Source organism: Corvus brachyrhynchos, unplaced genomic scaffold (genome assembly GCF_000691975.1).
Source record: "Corvus brachyrhynchos isolate BGI_N302 unplaced genomic scaffold, ASM69197v1 scaffold28, whole genome shotgun sequence".
Taxonomy (NCBI): Eukaryota; Metazoa; Chordata; class Aves; order Passeriformes; family Corvidae; genus Corvus; species Corvus brachyrhynchos.
The window spans coordinates 5885338-5910035 of NW_008246058.1; the positions used below are offsets into that span (position 1 = coordinate 5885338).

General features: G+C 43.7%; 1 protein-coding gene across 1 annotated transcript in view; it reads left to right on the forward strand.

Annotated features, from left to right (window-relative positions):
• The window catches only part of EXT1 (exostosin glycosyltransferase 1), a 195049-nt gene that overhangs the window by 15454 nt on the left and 154897 nt on the right, over window positions 1-24698 (forward strand). Inside the window, 2 exon segments of the mRNA XM_008642628.2 lie at window positions 5-80; window positions 83-570. Coding sequence (XP_008640850.2) covers window positions 5-80; window positions 83-570 — 564 coding nt within the window.

Sequence of the window (24698 nt, forward strand, 5' to 3'; positions counted from 1 at the left end):
AAAACGTCCTGGCCGCTATCGAGGGCTCCCGGTTCTACACCTCGGACCCCGGGCAGGCCTGCCTCTCCTTCCTCAGCCTGGAGACACGCTGGACCGGGACCAGCTCTCGCCCCAGTATGTGCACAACCTCCGCTCCAAAGTGCAGAGCCTCCACCTGTGGAACAACGGCAGAAACCACCTAATTTTTAATTTATACTCCGGCACCTGGCCCGACTACACTGAGGATGTGGGGTTCGACATTGGCCAGGCTATGCTGGCTAAAGCCAGCATCAGTACTGAAAACTTCAGACCCAACTTTGACGTTTCTATCCCGCTCTTTTCTAAGGATCATCCTAGGACAGGAGGGGAGAAGGGATTTTTGAGGTTTAACACCATCCCTCCTCTCAGGAAGTACATGTTGGTATTCAAGGGGAAAAGGTACCTGACGGGGATAGGGTCAGACACCAGGAAAGCCTTAAATCACGTCCATAACGGAGAGGATGTTGTCCTCCTGACCACTTGCAAGCATGGCAAAGACTGGCAAAAGCACAAGGATTCGCGCTGCGATCGAGACAACGCCGAATACGAAAAGTAAGTGAGCGGTGCCCCTTCCCCGTGCTTGTGTCCTCAGGGCATGCCGGCATGCCCTACGCTGCAGGCGGCCCGGGCCGCCGGGCAGATGTGAGCAGATGTGTGCCGATGCGCTGGTGGTGGCCAGAGGAAAGCATTCATCACTCCTTTGGGCGAGTCGGTGGCTTCTCCCGTCACCCGTGAGGCTGCCGGCTGGCTCTGTGCTGCCTTGGCTGGGGGAGCTGGCGGGGAGGCGTTGAAGGGCGATGCGGTGTCCTGCAGCCGTGGCGTTGCTTGCCCAGGGACTGATGACCTGCATCCGCAGCCCGATGGCTTTCCAAACGTTGCCAGCGGCGGAGGTGCTATTGGAGGATGCGCTGGCATTTGGCACTGCCTTTTGTTCCACCAGCGCCTCTTAGACTAGATGTCCTGTGCCTTCCCTGCCCTGAGACAAAGTTTGTACGAGTCCTCAGCTCTCTGCAGGTCGCATGTGAGCCAGGCTCCCGAAGTGGGTTGGTTGCTGAGGGCGATGGCTCTGCCCGGCGTGTGACCTGTGTGTATCTCTACAGACAAGCTAGTAACTTGCGTTGCCGTGTTTTAACTCTCAGTTCAAACCAGCGCAGTATCAGTAAAGAAAGAAGGAAAAATGAGTGCTGGCTGTGTTCGTGTCCTGTGTCTGAGTTTCTGGTTTTCACGTGTGAGGGGATACACCAGTGATGGGAGCTCAGCGTGTGCTTTCTGTGAACGTCTGGTTGCTTGGCTTCCCTCGGCTTTTATTTGTTGGTAATGTCACTGTGAAGCCAGATTTTGTCTCGCTGTACTGCTGCCCTTGTCTTCAGTCTGCTTTTCAGGTTTGTATGTAATAGCTGCCGGGAAATCGCTTCTGGGAATTACCTCCAGGACTGCGATGCTGACTAAGCCGTTTGCAGCTGATTAGTTCATTTAAATGCCGACCACCGCTATGTTTGCTGCAGAATAGGTGCCTGTATATGAAGTTTGTCACACGAGAATATTTCCTGGGTAGCATGAATTACACACTGAATTAAAACAGACCAGCCGTACAGCACTGGGTGATGTGCAGTGGAGCTGCACCCAGAGCTGCCAACGGCTAGAGGGTTTTGTGGTGCACAGGGGAATGTGGGTGGAAAAATACTTCTGGAGAGCATTTGGGAAGAAACTACGTTGGCATTAATGCTGGTGAAAATTGCCGACTGGCTGGCTGTTTCTCCACTGAAACTATCCCCGGGGGTTGGGAAGAGACCGGGAGGGTCAGCATTGCAAAGTCGGGAAGCCTGCATGAACTGCCTGGCTGAACTCTGCTCACCTTTTGGTTACTGTAATTCTGCTGCAGAGGGGGAGGAAAGAGCAGTGCAAATACTTAGTGGACTTTTAATCCCATTCGTTTTCAGAAAACGGATGGGTGAGTGGTGAAACAATGCACACGTGGAAGCTGTAGAGGATCAGTGCCGGGTGATCAGTAGAGATACTAAGCTAAGCTCGTGTTTTTTGTCACCAGGAAGTCCCTTTGGCTTGTGATCTCCTTCAGGGAATATATGTTTGGGAAAGAAGGGAGACCTGGCAATGACAGACTTTCAGGGTGTGTTGGTTTTTCGTTTTTAGATCTCAGCAATTGGAGCTAATTTGCAGATGGGAAAAATTCTGGTTATTTGCTGTATACTACAGTATGTGTGCTGTTAAGTTGGCATAAAACCAAACATTACCTGCCTGTGGTTACATATGAGTCCATTCTTTTACAGCTATGCCGTTTGGTCTAATAAAAGATAGACCTCTCTCTGTGAGTTCTGCTCCTCCTAAAGTGTCTTTGCCACTTATTTTGTGGTGAGATTTGTACATAGCAACCCTCAGGGGACACGATAGCATGAACCCAACCGGATTATTCATACAAAAAGCATGCTTGCCTCTAGGATGCGGCTGTATCTGGGGTGGGGGGCTTCAACATTTGTTGCAATGCTGCTGTTAGAAGACAGGAACTAAAAACTGATGCTGACAAGAAAATAAGATTACGCCAAGAATTGAGGCAGGCTCAGTCTGTGGTCAGGCTGCTGAGGTGAAGGGGTTTGCTCTAGTGAACAACTGCAGATGCTGCAGCTCTTTGACCCAGCATCTTACCGGAGCAAGGGCACCTGGCAGAGTGTGCTGCTGCCCCTTCTCACTTGTGCCTTGGTGCCAATGCACAGCAGAGTGTGCCATCTGCTGCTCTTCCAGTACCGCATCCTGCCAGGGCCTGTGTCTTCTGGTTCCTCTGTGCCAGTGAGGACCATGCCTGGTGCTCCACTCCCTTTATAAAATCTGACAGTGTCGCATCCCCAAGGTAGCAAGGACACGGCATCCAGTTGAAATGCTTCTGTGCTGATGTGTAGCTCAGGTGTGAAAGCCATAGAAGGAACTCCATTTTTCATCCCACATAAGGCAGCAGCCAATCATCAATGAGGCTGTAGTGCTTGGGAAAGAAGTGACTCTAAATACATCTGGGCCTTGAAAACTGTACACGGAGTGGCTCTTGTAAGGTGTTTGGAGCATGGATTTAACAATGCATCCTCAAGGTTTTAATCTAAAAGAAGGAAAAACATACTCTCCAGGATATGTCTATTTGTATATCCATATCCAATTGGGAATTGCATATTGTGCTTTTCTATGCCAATTTTCCCTTCCTCTGCTGTGATACCACTTCATGTGAAGTACAGGCATTTGGGTGCCCTGGCCATGGAGAGCTGGCCTTGACATATGACTGCTTGCCAGCGTGATGTATGAATGATGTGGTCTAGGTAGAGGCCTTGCCAAGCCAGGTAAATTAGGTGACCAAATTTTAAAACAAGCTAACCTTGTGTCAGCAGGGTAGTGGTGTTACAATATGTTGGGCTTGGGGCTGCACAGAACACAAGTTACTTGTGGTGAGGTTTCATCTAGGATGTAGTATCTGGTGCTGGGTTCATATGAGGTCCACCTGTCCGCTGGATGTGGTGTTTCCTCTCTAGGAGATTGAAAAAGCCAAGAAAGGTGACTTCCTGACTTCTGGAAAAATGTGTAAGAGTGTGTTACTTCATTTGGGGAAAGGAGGGATGGGCATGTGTGTATTTGACTGTCTCTGTGAATTGTATTGAAAGATCCATCTGTATGTCACAGCTAATTAATTTGCATCCTAGTTACGCATCTCAGCAGATAAAGCTGAGGCAGACTAAAATGAATTACATTATCATGATTAGACTGCTAGCAAACAGGATATAAAGGAAAACAAAGGAAACCTCTGGTTTTCTTTACAATGTCCTTGGTTGTCAGAATTGGCCTTTGTCACCCAGCACTAGGGCAGCTGGGCTTTCTGAGTTCCTCCACAATAAGGTTTCAGCCTCAAGCTTTCTATTTCACGAAGGGTTAAGTGAATAAAAGCTGCTGCTGCTAAAGTTTGAAGACAGCGTCTTAAATATTTAATGACAGGCTAAATATATACATATGTACAATGTGTTTTAAACAAAGGCAGAATTCATATACAGGCTTAACTGGTTCCAAATAATTACTTTTTGGAAGGTAATACAAATGAGTATGGATACTGAAAGAAATGGAGGAATGCAATGTTCTAGTAAAGCCAGATGCAGAGAATAGGTTTGCACCAAAATGAAGATCTTTCTAGGAAAGTAAGATAATGTCTGTGGCATATCCCCTGACCTGTAGCAGCCCTGCCATTGGAAGATGGAGAGAGTAGGTTGATAGTATCCAAAAACATAATGTCTCACCAGAAGCTCATTCAAGGAGACTTTTTTCTCATCCATATCTAAAGTAAATGATGAGAATGAAACAAGGGGAAATAAAAAGAAGAAAGTAGAATGGAGGAGGAGAAGTGAGAAAACATGTATTTTTGGAGAAAAGTGAACTGTGGTGGAGGACAAATAGTATAGTGAGATGTTCCTGATAGACTTACGATTTTTGACCAGTCAGTGCTCAAAAAGCCTTTGTGATCATGACTGAACTGAGAGAGGAAGGTAAAACATGCAGGACCTCATGAGGTGGGATTAGTTCTGCCAGAGGTGCTTGGAGGCATGTGGTAGTGGAGGAGGAGCCTGTGGAAGGAGCTGCTCACAGATTTACCTGGAGCTGCTGGGTGCTGGCAGAAGAGGGAGAGAACAGCAGCACCCTGCATGCTTATACCAGTGAGACATCTCTGCAGGGCACACAGTAGCACTAGGCAGGGTTGGATGTGTACTTTTACAGGAGAATATATCCAGCTGAACATTTTCATTGATGCCTGGTATGCAGTAGGTTTACCTGGTGTGCACACTACTGGTGGAACATGCACCAATCACAGCTGAACCTCCTACCCTTGAAAATCCTGAGTAAAGGTCACAGGCGTGCAATAGGCACAGAATGGGAAGAAAAGCAAGTTTTAGTTTTGCTTCCTTTCCACTAGGAATAAAATACACATACTGAAGAAAAAGAAATTGTAGAAGTAGACATGAGGGATGACTTTGCCACTCAGAAGACTGTTATGAGAATATGAAGCAAGGCTTAGGCTTGCCTGTCTGACATGTGATGATAATCTGAACACTCCATATGCATGTATGTGCATGTTTCAAACAAAGGTGAAATTCTTGTATTTTTAATATACTGAGCTTCTGTGTATTGTGCTAAAATACAAATGTCAATGCCATACTTAATCACTCACTGGATTATTTTTTGAATTATCTAAAAGTCAGCTCATTTGCAGGTATTTAGGACAGGTCAGAAAAATCACCCAGGTTCAGGGTGGCTGTTTTTCAGGACATATGAAATGACATGGGGACCAGTTCATTCACCTTGTAGATCACCAGGCTGTTTTGGGAGCTTGGATAAAACTCAGAAATTACTGAGAGAGCTTGGGCATTTTCCCAAAGTATCTTGGCTCCTACAGAGACCTGTCCCCACCAGACTACTTTTTTATATTGATTTTTGAGAAACTGGAAATTTGCAGTTTTTGTAAACTGGTTTACAATACATTTATCCAAAATGCAGGTAAATAACAAAGCTTTAGTGAATGTCTGAGAATATAGGATTTGCTCTATTGTGTTCTTCTCTTGCTCTGTATTAGGGAATGTAAGAATGTCCTTATGCACCTGTTGATGCTGATTTAATGCGAGTAGGGTCCTGAGGTGTAGGAGCTTCCAGAGATTCCAGGCTGATGCCCTGGCAGGACCTGAGAGCAGGGGCGACAGGAGCATCCCTTAGCTCACAGCCAGCCGTGCAATCCTCAGCCTGGCTGTTAGCACCAGGCTCTTCCTTCTTGGTAGAGGTGTGGGAGCAGGTGGATGTGTGTGCGTGAGCATGTTCCCTGTGCGAGCAGTGCTGGGCACTGCCGTGTGTGTGGCCGGGTGTGTAGGGACAGGCACTGGCAGAGGAGCCCACGCTGCCTGCAGGCCTTAAACCAGGCACCTTCCTAACCTCAAGTAATTAAGTTTTCTTGTGGGGTGAGTTATTAGTATAATTGGTTGCCTCAGGCCCTTCTGTGTCTTTCTATGAAGCATCTCATAAGAGGCTGTGTGGTGACAAAGCATTACAGTAGATGGGTGATCTGGTCTGCAGCAGGTGTTTTCTGCATGTAGAAAGTATGTGAACACTGCTTTTGCAGCTGGAGGGGCTCTGCTTTTATTTTTCCTGGCTAGGAAAATTGATCTAGGATGTTTTATTGATAAATACTCATCACTGAAGAGACACTTGACAATAGAACAAAACTCAAAGAAAAAAATAATCGGAATCATCATTTTAAGTAGAATTGATCTTGAAACAAGTAGTTTCAAGGGCTTGTTGAACCCAGATCAGAACTGAGCTAAGAGTGACAGTTCCAGCTACCTATTTTGGCAAGACAAATTCCTCTTGTGCCCCCAGCGAGGTGCCCTTAGCAAGAAGGTGCTGCAGAGCATCCCATGGTGCTCCTGCCTTCTTACCCTCCCTGGCCGGGTGTTTCACAGGGCAAACTCCAACTTCTGCAGGACATTTTGTAGTGGCCTAAAGTAAGCTTCACTGAAACTGCTCCAAAGGGAGAGGGGTAGCTGAATTTGGGGTTCTTTTGGGGGTTGTGTGCAGCTCCCTGCTGCTCCCTGCTGCACTGAGGGTGTTCTGAGCTGTGGGCCTGTTTGCATCTTGCTGGGAGAATGGGATTGAACAAGAGAAGTTTCAGCTTGAGACAAACCCAAGTGAAAAAGACTACTGATCTGACTATGCTGGAAATAGTCCTTCTGCCCCACATACAGTCCTGGAACAGCCCACTGGAAAGTAAACCGGCAGCCGCTTGCGGGAGAGGGAAGTAAATGAAGCTGGTCGGCACAAAGCACTTATTTACTCAACAGATGTGAGTCAAGAGAATGTGCTGTAATCTGATGATTTCTGGAGTATTATCTGTGATTGTTTTCCCTTTCTCTCTGAAGAGTTTCTTTCAGAAAATCCACAGAGTTTTGTGGTCTTGGGTAAACAAACTGTTTTGGTAACCAGAGAAAAATAATTGGTGGGTACGTGGATAACTGTCTGGCCTGTGAATGGAGTTAAATGCCGTGTTCCGAGCTGCCTAGGTGACTGACTTGTCAAGGACTTGGCTATATCTAGATGATGATGCAAGATTTATACTCTTGTCTCATGTCATATGGAGATTAGTTTAGCCTGTGGGAATGTGTGAATATAACTTCAGGTTACATTTGAGGTTCTGCACCTTTCCACATTGCCAAGTATTTGGGACGTATCGGTTTCAAAACCTTCTCATGGTTCACACTGAGCAGTAGATTTGTTCCTCTTCCTCTGTTCTTCTGGCTATGCTGTGCTTTTATGTGAGGTTTTGTATTGTTCTTTTTTCAATCCAGATTTCAGGAGGAAACAGGACATATATCATCACTGTTTTTCCCTTAATTTAGGAGCCTCCTCAGTCAATGGTAGGCAGCATTGATGGTACCTAATGCTGATACAACTCATCCCCATGTCTCTGGAGAAGCCAGGGAGGGAGGGAGCTATGGCAGGAGGTGCATGCGACACCAGGTGTACACAGGGGCAGTTAAAGATCCCAGCCAGAGGATGGTAGGAGTCCTTTCTTCCACTTACAGAGCAAATTATAGTTTATAACAGTTGACAGCCAAGGATGGAAAGAAACTGTCCTGTTATTGTGGCACGGGTACCACAGAGTCTGCGAGGGTGTTTGGAGGCCAAGAGGTGGGGGATCAGCACACTGCTGTGGTGCTGGAGAAACTACTTTAAGAAATGAATTCCAAATGAGAACGAAAGAGAAGAGATTTGTTTCACATGAAAAGGGGGAAGTAGTGTTTTAAGAAATACAGGCCTTATCTCAGCAAGATATTGTGTCTTAACTGCTTTGCTGGGAAAAAAACTGGTATGAGTGCTGCCAGGCTGATGGCTTTCCAAGTGCAATCTAACTTCCTAAAATGTTATCATTTCTTAGAATAAGAAAACATAACTGTAAGCCAGTCAAGAGGGTTAGGCCTCCTCAATAACAGGATAAAGAAGATGCCATTTTCTTTAAGCATCTTAGTTTCCCTGGTTGTCTCTCCCACCACCTCTTGCTGAGATTTAGCATCAGTTTTTCGGGTGGTTTAGTGCTGTCTCTTTGGCTAAAATGCTAAATGGGTGTTCCCTGAAAGGTGGTAGAGGTGGGCTGTTTGTGTTGGCTAAATCAGGCTCCCATTTCATACTCCAGTTAGACAGACTTCTCAACCCTCCTGCAGTCCCTGGGAGAAATGTGGTGCTGGCAGGGCTGTCGCAAGAGCTGCTCCTGCCTTCTCCTGCCTGTAGCAGATGTGGTCTTGGGACTGCAGTCCAACAGCCAGGACTGCCAGTGGCTACCACGGTTATGTTTCCATATACTTTTAAAATGGAAAGAAGTCTTTGCTTTTCCTAAGCATTTTGGAGGTTTACTTCAGTGCTTTATAATGTTTAGAGCCTGTATAAAACTGAAACACCACTCATTTATGTTTTCTGTATCCCCTTCTCAGTAAGCATCAGTGAGTATAGGTCTAAAATGATTTTCCAGTATAAGGTGGTAGTTGTCAGAAGCAGTATAAAGCAGCTCTTCTCCGTGTATCTGGCAAGGGGAAATTGCCACTAAAGCTTTTTTGGGGTTTGACTTGTCCTGGGTCAGGACATGTTTGGTATGTGAACCTTTTAACTCTCCTTGCTTCACTCAGCTGCTACCAAAGGCCGCTGCTTTTCCAGGCACTGAAGCGCTGTTGTTCCTGATCACTCCTCCATGGGTTCCTGCAGTGCAGTTAGTAAATTCAGTAAAGCTGCTGTAAGTTGACTTACTTTTCCATGACGGTTTCTAGTCCAGAAATACATGAAAACAAAATAATTCCTGGGTTCCTAAGTGAATTTCCCATTTATTCACTTTTCCCCCCTCTAATATCCGCTTTGTGTTTATGAATGAAACAGAATTAGGCCTAATTTAGTTGATTGGCTGCAAAACAAAAGTATGCAATGCTAAGAATGGGAAATGAGAAGGCCTTTCTGAAATGTTACTTCTTTGCATAATTGTAATAGATTATAATTATACAGTTGGGCGTTGAGCAATGGATTTGCTGTAAACACGGTCGTGGGAAATCTCTTGTCGCTCACTTGTGTCGGTTCGAGTCCCAGTGCGGTCCCATCAATGGCTGTACCAGCATCTCTAACATCATTTTCTCTTCGGGCAGGTTGACGTGCTACAGAGAATGCAATCTCCAGTTTCCTTCCCAGCTCCTCCTACAAAATTACAGCTGGTCAATATGGCCATGTCAGACTGTTGACACAAATCAATAAGATCAATCATTCTTCAGCTCCTAAACAAAATTGAGAGCGTGATGCTGGCAGCCTGCATGTAGCAGTAAATTCCTAAAGGAAAATTGCATATTGTAGTGTTTGCTGAGTGTATCTGTGGGGGATCCTGTCCCGTTAATAATTAGTTCTCTGAGGCTGTAAAAAGGAACGTGGTATAAATAGTTTGCTAGTGCTGCAGTGTGCATTATGACCTCTGCAGCCTTCAGGCTGATGGAGAACTCACCTTACCAGCAGCAGTGTGGGAGACAGGGGAGTGTGGCAGTGTTTGGGTTGGAATCCAGTTTTTCTTCATTCTCCTGGAAGATCTTGACTTCTGATACTGGGTTTTGCCTGGCGAATTATTGCAGACATTTTATCACAATACTGGAATTCCTGGTGCAGTCAGGTAGGTCAGTGTGTTACTGCCAGAAAGCCCATCAAAATTGTAGTTTTTGTTGTCTGCAAGAATAAAATCAGAGGCTGATTCTAAAAATCAGAATCATTGTCTGAAGGGAAGGACAAATTTTTGTTATAATGTCTGAGTTTATATCTCTGAAGGCTTGTTTTGGTGTGTCTCCTCATAGACTCAGCTGCTTCAGGAAGATAAACACATGAATGTTTAATCTTAAGAGTCTGCTACCAACCATTGTGCTGGGTGCTAGCAGATTTTTCTTTTAATTAAATGTAATTTATCTAATCCTAATGGGAAACATAATTATAGGACTTATTTTTTAATACTGTGATTTCAGAATTATTTTATAGAGAGGAGTAACACTTCCCCCTTAAGGGTGGTTTAAAAATCAGCAAACAAAATAGAAAAACTAAAGTACACTTTGCTAAAAGTAATAAATCTCAGACAAGATGCAGAAAAAGGCGCAGCTGACGTGTTGGAGCTGCAATAAAGCTGAAAATTAATGATCAGTAGGTTGCTGCTGCAAGAAAGAGTGCATGCATTATGGATTTGAGGAGATGCCTATAGCTTATTAAATGCCAGCAAATTTTTGCATAAGCAGTAGAAAACCCTGATCAGAAACTGTAAAGTGATGTGAACTGCAGCTGGAAGATCCAGTGCTACAGAGGATGTGTGCACTGTGTGTATGGTTGAAACATAACAAAGTGCTTTGCAGGATCATGGTCTGAAGTTGCACACTAAGCTTTTTTAGTTTCTGGTTGGAGGGGTTTAAATGTTTCAGTAAGGCATGACTGTAGTCTCAGGAACAGATTTATCATACTTTACATAAGAAGGTGTGTATCACTGTTTAAAATAATTTAAAACAAGTAACATGCCTTCACCCTTCCACACTCCCTTACACTTTTTTTTCTTTAAACCCAAAAGCTAAGACTACTACTTGAATTGTAATGGAATAATATATCAAGTGAGTGATCACATCAGGCATGGACACTTACCAAATCACAGCGAGATAACTGTGAATAACTCTCTAGTTTCAACAATTTGCATGGCCATTAACAATTGATGGGTTTCCCTTAGAACCGCATTATCTATGGCAGCAGGATCTATTCCTGTGCACCGTTCCTGCATACTAAGTGCCAGAAAAATTCTCAAAAGTGAGGATAATAAAAAATCTGATAGCAGCAAGGTGAATGAAGCAGGTTGGAATTTCAAGGCGATATTTTTTGACCGTGAGGAAGTATTTCAGGCAGTCATGCATTTTCGTAACTGTTCTTCATCCCCTTTTTCTGCCTACTCTTTTTACTACAGTTCTGCAAGTTTTAATTCAAGCTGGTGTTAGGTTTCTCTTCACTGCTTGGCATCACTTCAGGCTTGATGGTCAGTCTGGCCTGTGGATATCAGTTTAAGTAACATTTTAAAATACTTCTTGTTACAGTTTTTTGTTGGACAGGTGTCTTCAGAAGCTTTTATGCATATTTGACATAAGATAAAAATGGCACTAAATTTAGCTGTCCTAGATTGTTGGGTGGCTCTTTCATGGGAGTGATTTCAAGCAGGTGCCAAAGATGTGCTTTCCTTATGAGAATCATGCCACCATTTTAATAAGCGTGTGACACATCCCTTATTTCTAGCGCTTTCATCTCTGCCTGACAGCATGTCAGTTCTTTCTAGATTCCTCTACCAAGCTGACTTTTCCAGCCCCAAATCTCTCCTTCCTTTTATTTCTCTTTCTCACTCTCTTCCCTCTCCCCCGTTCTTCTCACGGTGCTGTTGTTGTGGCAAGATGAAAGCAGCTGAGTGAAGTGGTGGCAGGGAAGGCTCGGGTAATCAAAGAGCACAAGCAGCTGGAGTTGTGTGCAGGCAGGTGGGTGACACATCAAAGTCAGGGGTATGTGTGCTTGCTGCTCTCACCTCTCCTTGTAAATGACCCCCTGCCATAAACAGAGTTCCTGGGGTTAATTTGTGAGGTCACGCGCACACAAATGCGATTACTTTCCTATAGCCTTCCCAAAATCTACTTGCAGAGAGCAGTAATAAAATCTTAGCTTTGTTCCTTGGAAGATGGCTTTTGCATATGTGGTGTGTGAAGAGACAAATACCTGAATTGTTGATAGCAGGGGTTGGTTGTTCATCTTCAGCTGAGAGTAACCTGCCACCTTATTGTCCCATCTGCCTGCAGATGTTGTTTCTGGGTTGCTGTAGGCAGGATGAAAGCTGGAAGGTCTGAGCAGCACCTGGTTATCCCCAGCTGGGCCTTGCATGGTCAGAGACCCAACGTGTCGTATCTTGGCAATGGGTCCCTTGGCCAGGGGAGGCAGCATCTCTCGCTCAGCCACATGCAGGTGCTGCTCCCTGACCTCTGCAGCCAGTGGAGCTTCAGGTCCCCTCAGCTCAGTAGAAGCCCCAAACTCTCACCTTTAAACTCTCCGTGCACGTCTCTTGACGTGGAGCTGACTATGGGGCTGGCTATTTTCTCAGCTGTTTCATCTCCTCAGATCCTGGTTTGTCTTTGCTGTGGAGCTTGGCAGTTGAGCACCCCAAGGTCTGGGTCGACTCTTGCTGTGTGTTTCTGCAGAGGGACCTGGTCCTTGTCTTAACTGTTTGCCCTGAAGGTGTCAAAAAATCATTGCACTCTGCTCCTGCCATTTTTGACAGGACTCTTCCTTACTGCCTGCTGATGCCTGTTAGTTACTGCTGCTGAGAACTAAAACAACCAGGGCACTTGCCTCTTGACTTTCTGTATCACAACATTAGTGAATTGTAGTGAAAACAGGTTTTCAGCTTTTGTTTTATTAGCTGTTTCTGATGGCCTGTAATAATAACCCTTTCTAGCAAACAGGTTTTTTACTCTTTCGTTTTTAATGAAAATTCTTTATGACACAGGTCGTAGTAAAATAATTCATAGGGAAATTGTGTGTGTTGTTTGGGTCTAAAACGGGTGATTTAAGAATTTAGAGATAGTGTTGTGATCCCAGGTTGCTCTGTTGGTGTGGCTACTGGTTATAGCAATAGTTCTTATTTTAACTTTGGTCTCAGGATAACTATGTTTCACAATAATCAATGCACTGATTACTGTAATTGCAGCTTGTGGTACCGTGGTCTTACAATTAACTGACTGGGCCAATAAAGTATGGAACTTAAAGAATATTTGTAAACAAACTTGATTAGGAAGTAGGCTGAGGATATGCACTGGTGGAGGATAATAGAAGAGACCCATCCTCAGCTTTCATAAATAGAACAGATGGAAACCTGAAAATGAGCAGCAAAGCATGGAAACCATCCCACTGCTGTTTACCTTGCATTTATTGCTGTGCCATGTCTTAAAAAATCTCTCCTTAAAAAAAAACGGAAGTTGACTCCCCACTGCAATGAGATCCTGTGTACACAATTTCAGTGTCTTTTGCTGAACTTTAAAGCATTATCAGACATAATGTTGAAAACTGGATTTACAATGTAGGGCTGGTATTAGCCTTAAGTAAAGAAGTGTCTATTGTCACCCCATGATTTAATCATAATGCAATTAAAATGAAAAAGGAAACCACCATTGAAAATGGGAAATAGAATTTGTAGTGGTGCCTCTGGGGAGGTGGATGGCTGACATCTGGTAGTTGCTGGAAAGTTGGCTGTGTTTTACTGTCCTTGAGGAACTGTGTCCCATTTTTGCTTGTTATTGGGCATGCTTTGTGTGCCTCCCTCTGGTTGTGTCCCCCTGTTTCAGATGCACGTCCTTCATCTCTGGTATAGAGACCTGTCCTGCACCCTCTGTCAGGCCATTTGGGAGTGTTTTGTGTGAGTCTGGCAAGTTAACTGTTAAAGGTTACGTTGTGTTTTGGATGGTTGCTTTATTTTAAGGTTGCCAGAAATCCTTTACACCTCGTTGCCTTTTCTCCTCCCTTTCTCCATCTTTATTCCATCTTTAAGAACTTGACTTTTATTTGCAGGTTTTCCTGACTGAGTACATGGGTGTCTCTTTAACAAAAATACCATTAAATCCTGCTTACCCAACCTCTCCTCTTTTTTTTTTTTTTTTTTTGAGCTTTTGGTTATCCGCAAAGTTTGGCATTAATGGAAATGCATGAAAGGGAAATGCATGTGTAAGAAGCCTTGATCAGAGAGCTGAGCAGAAGGCTGGTGAGTGGCTGCTCCTGCCTCAGGAGCTTGGAAGGGACGGGGTCTTCCAGCACCTACAGTTCATCCGTTTGCTTCCTACCTGCTGGTTTCCAACAGTATTAATTTTTATGCATTTATTGTATTTAATTAAAAGCAGGGCTGCTTACAGCAATGCTTGCGGTGATTCCTTCTCTCCCCCAAATGCAACAAATAGGCATCTGGTATTTGTTTTGTATAACACAATCCTCATAAAATGAAAAGTAATAAAACATAATTATCTGTAAAGGCTTGTTTTATAAACCTAGGAATGAGCTTGTTCCTGCCTTGTTTTTGTCTGCTTGTAAGATAAAGACGCCTTTGTATGGTTTTAGCCCCTCTCCAGATTAAAAGAGAATCAGTTATTACAGTGTCTTAAACCCTGGTGTATAAAGGTATAAGGTGGTGTGAATGCATGCACGGGATAGCACTACTGGATCTCTAGAGGTGAGAACAGTCTTTCTGTTCCTTTTAGAAGTTTTTCCCTTACAAACAATAGGTTTTATTTGAAAGCTTTGGTAAGGTAAGAGGGAAGAAAATCTGTGGGCTACATGAACGATTCAGCATTTCTAAGCTGTAGGCTTAAAGTTGGATTTGAGCCCTTTCTGGACGCTGCTTGTCCTTGGCAGTGTGAAGGACGGGTGTCATGGGTCCACACTCATGCTTGGATGTGTGTTAGGACTCCTTGATTTGGCCCTCACTGCATTTCTGAACAGACTTTAACTGCTGTGTATCTTCATTTCTCAGAGAATCGCTGGCTTGATCTACCTCCAGTTTGGTCATCAGGACCCCCAGCACAGGATTCAGCAGTTTTGAAGAGCTAATTATACTCATTTCACCTTAGATTTGCTGCTTGCTCTTTGTAGGTGACTATGCCATTTTGCATGCTTTTGGCTTGCTGAAACTGTGCAAAGCCCTTCCACCACGTGCTAGTGGTATATTTTCCTGGGAAAAAGTTAAACCAGATCATTTAAACCAATTAGGTAGTAAAGTGAGACATGCAAGCGGCTTATGGCTGTCTAAAAATGAAGTGTGAAAACCAAATCCTTCTGGAAAACTCACAGTCCAAACTTACTAGTTTTTTATTTTTCTTTAAAATGGTAGTAAGCAAGAATCCACTTTGTTGTAATGAAAGCTGAAAGCTGTGGGCCTGCAACACACCTTCAACTTCAGCATGCTTTGGAATATGTTTGCTTCAATCCTGTTCTTCTGTGCACAATTAATTAAAGTGATAGAAGAGAGCTTTGCTCAGCTTTTATGTGAATTGTAGCCTTCTCAAAACCAGATATGACTTAAGTATTGCTTTCTCTCTTCAAGACAGGCCTTGTAATTTTGAATCTTGATGAGTGGCTGCTTTTGTTCTCTGAGTCTCAGAAACAATGGGGTTGGGAGCACATAACAAATTGCCAAATGATAGCACCGTAGAGAGAAATATCTCCTCCTTGAAGTGCCTCATTCCCTGCATCTTTTGTTCTGCAGAGGCTGCACTGATGCAGACCTGGGTGTAGTGACCCACTTTTGGGGCAAGGAGATGCTCCCCCAGCAAGTCCTGCTTTCTGGGCAGCAGCAGTACCTGGGCACAGCCATGTGCTGAGCTGCTGCTGCCCTGTTTTGGAGTAATTTCCTTGAAATACATTCTCCTTGAAATACGCTTTTTTTTCATTGTGTCTGGGGATACTGGTGTAATCTGCACATTGCTGACTTTAGTTGTTTCACAGCAGTGTTGTGGCTGCTCTGGGTCCTCTGCCAGAGCACGGCCAGCAGCAGCAGGGGAGGTGCTAGGAGGCACCCAGCTGCCTTATGTGATGTTGCTTTCCATGGCCAGAAGTCTTTGATCTATTCAAACAGAAGCCTGAGAAGTGGGGGATGGATGCCACATTGCAGGCTGATGTGTAAATGCATCCTTTTGCACCAAAGTCTCATTTAATTTATAAGCTAAATGTGCCACGTATGTCAGGGGCTGCAGAGTCCAGATACAAGTCAAATGATCTGTTTGTCATCCCCACACAGTATAAAATGTTCCATTTTCTTTTTCATGCAAGGTTTGGAATTTGACTGTTGTATTTTTTATCTGGGGTATTGCTCCACTTAGGTGTAGAGTAGGGAGATATCTCCCTGGAGAGTTTACTGGTCCTTAATTCATTAATGTCTCCAGAATGTTCTGAGACCAGTGTTGCTTTGCATTCACAGCAACAGAATTGCATTTAAAAGTTCGGATGGCTTCTGACTTCTTATTCTTCAGACTTCTTATTTCTCAGGAATAATTGGGTTTCACTTTACCAGTGTGAATGAAGTGAAGCCTTTAGCTTCAGTCCTGCTATCAGTGTTGCACGGACTCATTATTTATTCTCTTTCCCATTATGTGCAGAGTGATCGCTTTTGGCTCATTTTGTTTTAAATTCAATGTAAAGTGAAATCCTGTTATTTGCACACATCGTGTGGCATGCATCTTAAAAGTAGCTAGGCAACCTTTATGCAGATGACACTTTTAACTCAAACTTTTCCATCATTATGAGTGTGCTCCTGTGAAAAGAAGCAGGGTGAAAAAGAGAGGGAAGAAAGGGCTGGCTTGAACTCACTTTGGGCAGCTTGAGTCACTTGTAAGACTCTTTGTAGGAAGTATGACACACACTGAAGATCTCTGCTCCCTTACCCTTAAAACATCAAACTATTCCATGTTCTTCCTTTGAGCTTGGGCAGGTAGGGGATCTCTTGGCTCTGCTGGAGCTGATAGTAGATCTATCAGGAAAGGGGGATTTCAGAGCTTCTACAGTCCAGCACCAAGCTGTGGACTTCCTTGTCTGGTTCTCGGTTCCAGGCTCAGGAGGGTGAGTGGTCCAAAATGTCTTCAGCTGTAGCCCTGGGAGGTATTTGTGTTCAGACAGCTTTTGAGTTCAGCTGTGCTTCTCAGAAAACAAGAGCTGAATGGAAGACTTGAAAGACTTAAGGGGAAGCCACCATTGCTCAGTTAGTTTGCTTTTAACCCCTGCAAGGAAGAAGTAAAGCTTACTCAAAGGAGATACTTTGAATAAAAGCATGTCTGTGGGGTCAAATGTGACTGTCACCCATCAATGGCGCAGATGGAGCAGGCGTCACTACTGCAGCATTATGATCTCCAGTTGGGAATTGGCCTCTAAAGCCAAAGTCACTGAGATATGCTGCACAGGGAGTGTTGTGGTCCCAGACTTTGTAAAGGGTAGATGTCATCTCTTAGAGCAATTCTGGTTTCACTAGATCAAGCAAACATCTTCCAGGCAGAAAGCAGGACCACTGTAAACATCGCACCATGTGCTGTGGCTGCTTTGGCAGAAATGGGATTGGTGTCCTTATGCTTGATACTTACTGCATTGGGACTGTGGGTGATCAATGTGATGCATGTTGGTATTAAGGAACACAGTGGTAGTGTAGGTCAGTGTACACAACAAAACGATCACAATTCCCCACTCCCCATCAACAGTCAGCATACACAAATCTCACTGTGTCGTGGCCTGGTCCTGGGGAACATGGTATGTTCCCTATCCAACTCTTAAGAGGATGGGGGTGTTCAGAGGGCTGATGCCAGAAGCCTGGGAGTGTGGTTTGGGGAGATAAAAGGTTGTGTGTCTGTGATTTATGTTTACTGGGAAGTGATTCCTTTGGGCTCTCACTACATTCACGGTGTCAGCTCAAATACAGGTGACCATGACGGCATCTTCCTACATGTAGTTGAGTTGGCCTAGAGGAGCAGGCTGAGCTGGCGGTGGAAGGGATGGGATGCATTGTATGCCCTTGTTGCCCCAGGTGCTGGGTTTTGGGAGGTGGCAGCCCCAAGCAGCTTACTGAGGTTTCCCTGGAAGCTGATGCAGAACAGAAAATGAAGGTCAGGTTTCTCAAGACTCCTGTTGTCAGATCCCCTTCTGCATACTCATGTCACCCCTCTGGTCTTTATCCATAGCTGAGCCTGAGTGTCCAGCAATAGCAGGACAGCAAGTGTAGCTGTTTCTTAGGGAATGCTAAAAGGGAGAAGTTGGAAATGGCCTGGACAAATACTTAAAGCATGGGGAGGAAGAATCCAGATTTTTGTGTTTGAATGCTTAGGACAGTAAATGAAAGCCTCGTGTTGCGAGGTAAGGCAACTGTTTTTGTAGCCAGAGGTTGGGTTTGGGGGTTTTTAAATTATTATTAAAGGCCAGCTGTATATATAACCTTGACTTAATTTCTCTGCTGCAAAAGGCTGAAATCATTATCTAGGACTTCATGATTAATGTCCAGTTTGCCTGTACTGAGGGTACTGCTGGTAAGTATCCCCATGCAGTGATTTCTTTATTTGACCTTATGTCTGTGGGTTGGTCATGAAAGCTGAGACTACTCTCATCTTGACTATATTTTTAATTACAGGGCAGTAAGAGTCAAGTGGGATAGCATTTCAGGTGGTTCATGTGGGAATAAAGAGATGTGGTAAACTGAGCCCTGGTAGCTCACTTGGGACAATGTGGTGAGTTGTTACTACATTATGGTGGGGGAAGCTGCCAAAGGAATACTACAGCACAGTTAAGTGGGACTGTTTAGTGACATGGCCGAGTGAATTCATTAGTGGCAATGGTGTATTCTTGTATCTGCTTTTCCTTACAATTGCCAGGGGAAGATACTCAGGTGAAACAAGACCGGTGGGAAGAAGGGAGGAGGAAAAGAGACTCCAAAGATCTGGTTCTGAAATGCAGCTGTTTCCTGGATGGGTTTTACTGAATACTGGCAGTTTGCTGTCAGAGCAGTATACTTCTGATGAAACATCTTCATGTAGATGCTGTCTCTGTGCATCTGCTTGTTGGGTAGGTTGGAAACAAGCGGAGGAAAGGACAGAGGTACTTCTGTCAGGTGGAGGCTTTAGCGCAAAAGGGCTGAATCGAGGCAACAGTTGCCTTTGGCAGAGGATATTCTCAGTTACTGGTGTTTTCACAGGCAAATAGCAGTAAACTTGCAGGGGTGTTTGAGATACAAAAATGCATAGACAAAGGTGCCATCTTTGAGATTCCAGAGGAAAGCCAAAGTGAAGAGCTGGAGGCTGCAGACAGCACAATATTTTCTTAAGTATAGACAGAGCTGTTGGCTGACCTATTTCTGTTTATCAGCATCTTTGTGAGATAATAAAGATGACCCTAAAGTAGGAGTGGTTTACAAGAAAAACAATGCATGTATTGCTTTAAACAGTACAATAGACCCCTGTAGCAGAGGATATACTCAGGATCAAGGACATGAAGGTTTATGCTTTCTTCTATAGAAAAAGGGGTCTCTGGTTGAGCTGTGCCAGGGTGTGCGAGATGACCTCTGTCCTGCTGGGGTGGCCCAGTGCCAGGGTTGATGTATACCGGGTGAGACATCTGGGCATCAAAAGAAGCAGGGCAAGCATTAAGGAGCTCTCAAGGAGATAAATGTTGTGTGTGAAAACCCAAGGATGGAAGGTGGGGGAGAATTAAGAATTAGAAAAGCAGCACTACATCTTTTATTGTAATAGCTTTTTCTTCCCTCTCAGGTCTGTTTCCTCTCATGTTTGCTACAAGTAGGGTTGCACTGTTTGGGTAGTGAGAGGTGAGAAGGTTACTCTCTCAAATTTAATGTGATATAGTTGAAACAAATATGCCTGCAAGAGAAATGCTCATCATGGCTTGAAACACCTCCATGTTGACCTGGAGAACTTCTGGTGTGAGGGCATTTGTGTCTGGCATCTTAATTCACAAACAAACCAAATCTGAGAGCTGTCAGTGCTGAATGGTGCACCACAAGCATGTGATTTCAAACACAAACCTTGTGTAAACTTGCTCCACTGCTCCAAATTTCATTAGAAACCAAACCAAAACACCAAAGTGTGATCATCTGAGGTAGATCTGGCAGGGTTTGTGCTGAGACAGCTATACGCTGAGGCATCCAGCTCTGTTTAGGTGCCATCTCACCTGAAAATGGTGTGAAACCAGTATGGAGGCAGAGGGAACACAGCCTGCAGGGAGATGCCATCTGCACTACAGGCTTCCTGGGTGTTGCAGCCAGGCCTCTGGTTTAAAGAGTGTGATTTTCTTTTAAACATGGCAAAAACGATGTGCAAGATGTATTTTTAAACAGAGCATGTTTGTTTTGTATCCCTTTGGAAGAGAGTTTGTGTCTATGTAATCACTTTAGTTAAATTGTATTATTTTCTGTCTCACACCAATTATGCAAATTTTATATTAAGTGCTTATGTGTTTTAGTTTTGGTTTTTATTTTGTACAAAGAATCAGGCATGGTTACATTGGGAAGCAGGTGTTGCAGTGGTATTTGAGACACTTTGCTGCTACCTGGGAAGGGGAATGCAGGACCAGGCAGGGAGGGGACTGGAGGCAGCACTGCCTCTGAGGGCAGTCCTCAGTGTCCCACTCAGTGTGGCTGCACCAAGAGTTTAATGGTGGTTGAAGCATTGCCATGCTGATATCTTTGGAGGGAAGATGTAGAAGATTAGGCACTGCACCACTGTGCAGAGAGTGGTTAAGCAGCCACCTGAGCCTCAGCTTCTGGCAATGGAAACATCCAAAGGATGTCATCGTCTACGGTATTAAAATGCAATGCTTGGAAGTGTCTCACAACGCAAAGGTTTGTTAAACGTTGTATTTGGAGAACACTGGGAAGTGCTAAAGTGGCCCTGGCTATGTGTTTGGATAATGGTTTGGAGTTTGGATTCTTTGTACAGGATTTTTCTCCTCCTGCTTTCCTGTTTGAGGCCTGTGTGTGTGTCAAAATTCTTGTCAATGAAATAAACTCTGAAGCCTGTTTGGGTGCTTCATCTGACAAAAGCTGCCTTTTTTCTTCCTAATTACAAATGCTGCCTGTGTTTTTGCTCCAGTTTTTTGTAATATCAGAAAAGCTGATCCAACATGCCGTGCACATTTTCCCTGTTACATTATGCCCTGGAAGTTTTGACCTCTAGCTTTTCATAGTAGTTTGTAAATTATGTATGAAAATGTTCTGTATTGTTACCGTATGAACCCCTTGGAGATGGGGTGTCTTGAGTTGCTTGGTTTGGTACTGAGCTTGGAAATATTTCCATGTGCACCCCTAAACCCGCAGCAGTATGCTATTTTGTAGTCACTTGTACTGAATATAACTTTTGTCTGTGCATGCAGAAAACCTGGAGTTGCTCTTAGCCAGTTTAAGATAATGGATCACTTGAAAGACTATTGCCTAGTATTTATTGCTGCTCACCAGAGGATAATTTCAATAAGAGTTTATCATATTTATTCAGCAGCAGACTAATAAATTCAGATTTGTTTAAACAAAGGCTTGAGGAAGAACCTGCTAAATGCTTATGGTTATATTCATGGCAGGCGTAAGCTACTCCATTTCACTCAATGTACTTGTACTTGCTTATGTCACCAATTAATTTGGCTCTTAATATCTTATTTTCAGCACTTTTTTTCTTCTGGGTACTGCAGTCATATTCATCCTTGATGTAAGTCTATTGTGGATAATGGCATCTCTGATGCTGTTTGTCTGTGGAGGGGTTTGATTTGTTGTTGTGGCAAAGTCTAGATAAAGAAAAACGCTATTGCAGGAAGGAATGATCTCATATGCTGAACTTGAATCCGGGAAGGTCTTGAATATGAATTCTCCTGTGCTGTGCTTGTAGCTTTGAATAGTTCACTCAATCTGTCTTTTCTCCACATATTTAAATACAATAAAGTACAGTGTTTGTGTATGGAAAATGTATTCAAGTACATTTGTAGTTTGAGATTTTTTGCTAGGAGTCGATCTAAAAAGGAAGAAACCAGGAGGGAAATGAGTGGTCAAAACGATGCCTGGGAGCACACTAGGATGGATGAGAGGTACATTTTGACATAATATGATCTTAAAGCTTTATGTTAATCTTATATAACTTGCTCTACCTGTGTTGGGCATTGCTTCTGGAAGACAAATGGATGTTATTAAAAACAAAAGCTTTCACCCAAACTGAAACTTCTTGCACCAAAGTTAAATTTGCAGACCCATATCCTCTGAGGGAGGGGAAATAGTCTGAGTAGGTGGAGTATATTATGTTTGGTGGTGTCCAGATTTTTCTTTGCTGCGGGGTATGTGTGATTTAAGTGTCTCTGCATGTTCAGAACTGACGTATAGATCGTGGTTTTCATTTACATGCCTCCTGCATGTACACACACATTTTAAATAGAATTGAATACACTGTGACTTTCTCTGTTTTGCTGGTTGTCATCCCACCAACTTGCCTTTTCTTTGCTTTTAATCGTCTTTATTATTAGGTCACTGCAAACTCTCTGAAATAACATGCACTACGTATATCTTATCTGTGAAAACTAAACAAACCCTCAGAGATTAAAGAGTTGGTCTTACAGAGCACAGGTGCCACAAAGAGACAACTTAGCACATGAAACACAGTGGGTTTTGAAGGCTTTATTCCTGACTCTGGTAAAGTGGGAACGTAGAATGCAGAGAATATTTCTCTGCCTGTTTTGAAAGGTTTTACCCCCCTGGACAGTACTGTTTTTGATCTTTGTCCATGGGAAAATTTGCCTAGCCTCTGGGAAGAATTTGACTCTACAATGGTGTGAATTAGGTGATAGAATACTATGTGAGATTATCACAGGGTGAAAAATTTAGAGTTTTTAGATCTATTTGCATAGTAAATAGATAGAAGTAGAAAACCTCAAAATGGAGGATAAATTGTAGTTAAAAGCTTCTTTCTCCTTCTTCACTAACTCCATATTTTGCAGCAATAGTGGTTTGGGATGATTGGATACAGAATTCTGCAGTTCCTGTCTATGTGATTTAGGAACTTGTTGGACATTGGTAAAAAAAGTGAAAATATCTTGTGTTTTAAGCTTTTATTGGGTAATTTACCTTTAAAAAGACTATGAGATCTTTGTAAGTTGCCTTCTTGCTGCATTCTCTGCTCTGTGCTATGTCTAAGCCATGCCAGTGGCTTGTACTCCTTAGATAAGAATTAATAAACACCCGTCTGGAGACTGAGAAGCATGAAGTCCCATTTGCCTCCTTTTTTCTCCTGGCAAAAATCTACACGTCTCCCCCATCAGGGAAGACAACAATTAATGACGCGGACAGCGTTATGGTAGATCCATTTCAGACCTAGCTAGAGCAGTGGCAAGAGCAGCACAACCTGACCCAGAGTCCTGTGCTCCTTTTTGTGCTGGATAGTTTAACCAGTGCTTGTGCTCCGCTGGAGATTTTGGCATTCACAGAAGATGGTGATGTCTTGGAAAGCTCTGCCACAGTGAAAGTCTGGTGTTTGGACCTGCAGAATATGCAGGGTTAGTAATATTTGTTAAAATGTAACATTTTAGTAATGTTAGGAAAACGTAATGGATGGTGACCTTTTATGTGTAAAATTAAGCAAACGAATGCCATGGTTATTAACATAAAAAGGCCTACTAACAGTTGTTGACTTTCTAGGAAATTGCATGTGTTGGTGGTTTCTGTTCCATCACAAATGGATTTTTCTGTGTCCTGGGAGTGAATCACAATTTTTTTTCCACTTTGTTTTTAGTTAAAAAGTAAAAGAGAGAAAACCTTTTTATACAAGTGGTTGGAAAGCTGAGCAAACCATAGGAGATAAACTGGCAAAGATTGTTGAACCAAGCAATGGAAGTGACTGATTCTTGTGCGTTCAAATCCTTGACAAAAAAATTATTAATGTGACTAATATGTTGGTCTGATAATGCGATCTACTCTTGCACTGTAAATGATTTTACGTGGGCACTATGCTTTCTGAAATCCAGAGTAAAACAAAGGAACTGGTGTATACATTTTTGCCATTATCTGTAGTGTTTGAAGTCCGATGCTGATGCAAGTTTAAAATTATTGGCCAGCAGGGAGTAAGAAATCTGGACAATTTTCTATGCTTTGAAGTCTTCCAGTGTACATTTAAAACACCTGGGCACTCGTGTCTGTGCAGTCTTTGGGCTGCAAGTGGTTATGTGCTTGGTGACCTTCTTCAGGCAGCACTTACCTGGCAGCCTCAAAGATACACTTGCAGTTAGTATTTGTTGCATAGATGTTAGAGGGTTTTAACTGCTTTTGTGTCTGCACTGGTGGCAGGGCCCTGTAATTGTTATTTGCATGGAATTAATGGTGGGAGGTGGATACTGAGGGATACTGAAGTGGTGGTGTGCTGGGGCTCATGGATGTGTAGGTGGTACAAGATGGGGCTCCTCAAGCTCCCTCAGCTGTTGGAAAGCTGCTGTTGTTGGCTGCATCTGCCCTTCTGCTGGAAAGAAGGAGAGGTGAAAGTCAGCATGCAGTGTTCAAAACGGGTGCTTTTTATTCTGCCTGATGTGATCTTACAGGACCTCTCTGTTAAAATAGCCAGAGGTGGTTTTAAATGGTGCTCTCCTGTGTTGTCAGCAGGGAGTGTACCACCCCACCAAGCTGTCTGGAAATACCCACTCCCTCTGTCTGCACTGCTGGGAGAGAGATGGGTGTGTGATGGGAGAAGCTGGAGTTTGGCTGGCACTGCTTCAGGAAACTCCTGCTGCTCTGCCCCGGAAACACCAGTGTTCCCCTGCATGGCCTGGATTGGGAGGTTGAACTTTGTTGCTATTCAGAGCAAAACAGTGATGGACACTGCAGAAATCAGAGTTTACAACTGTCAGTTTGGGGTAACTGATTTATTTTGCAGATAAGGGCAAGGAAGAGAACTGGGTGCTTATGCAAATTGCATTTGTGCTGGTCTGGCATTAGAGTATCAGATGTCTGGAACTCCTAAAAGTGCAGGGACATGTAGGTCTGTATGTGGTTTTGTTACTAAATGATGATGGCAAAGACAAATGGCCCGCATGGTGTTTCT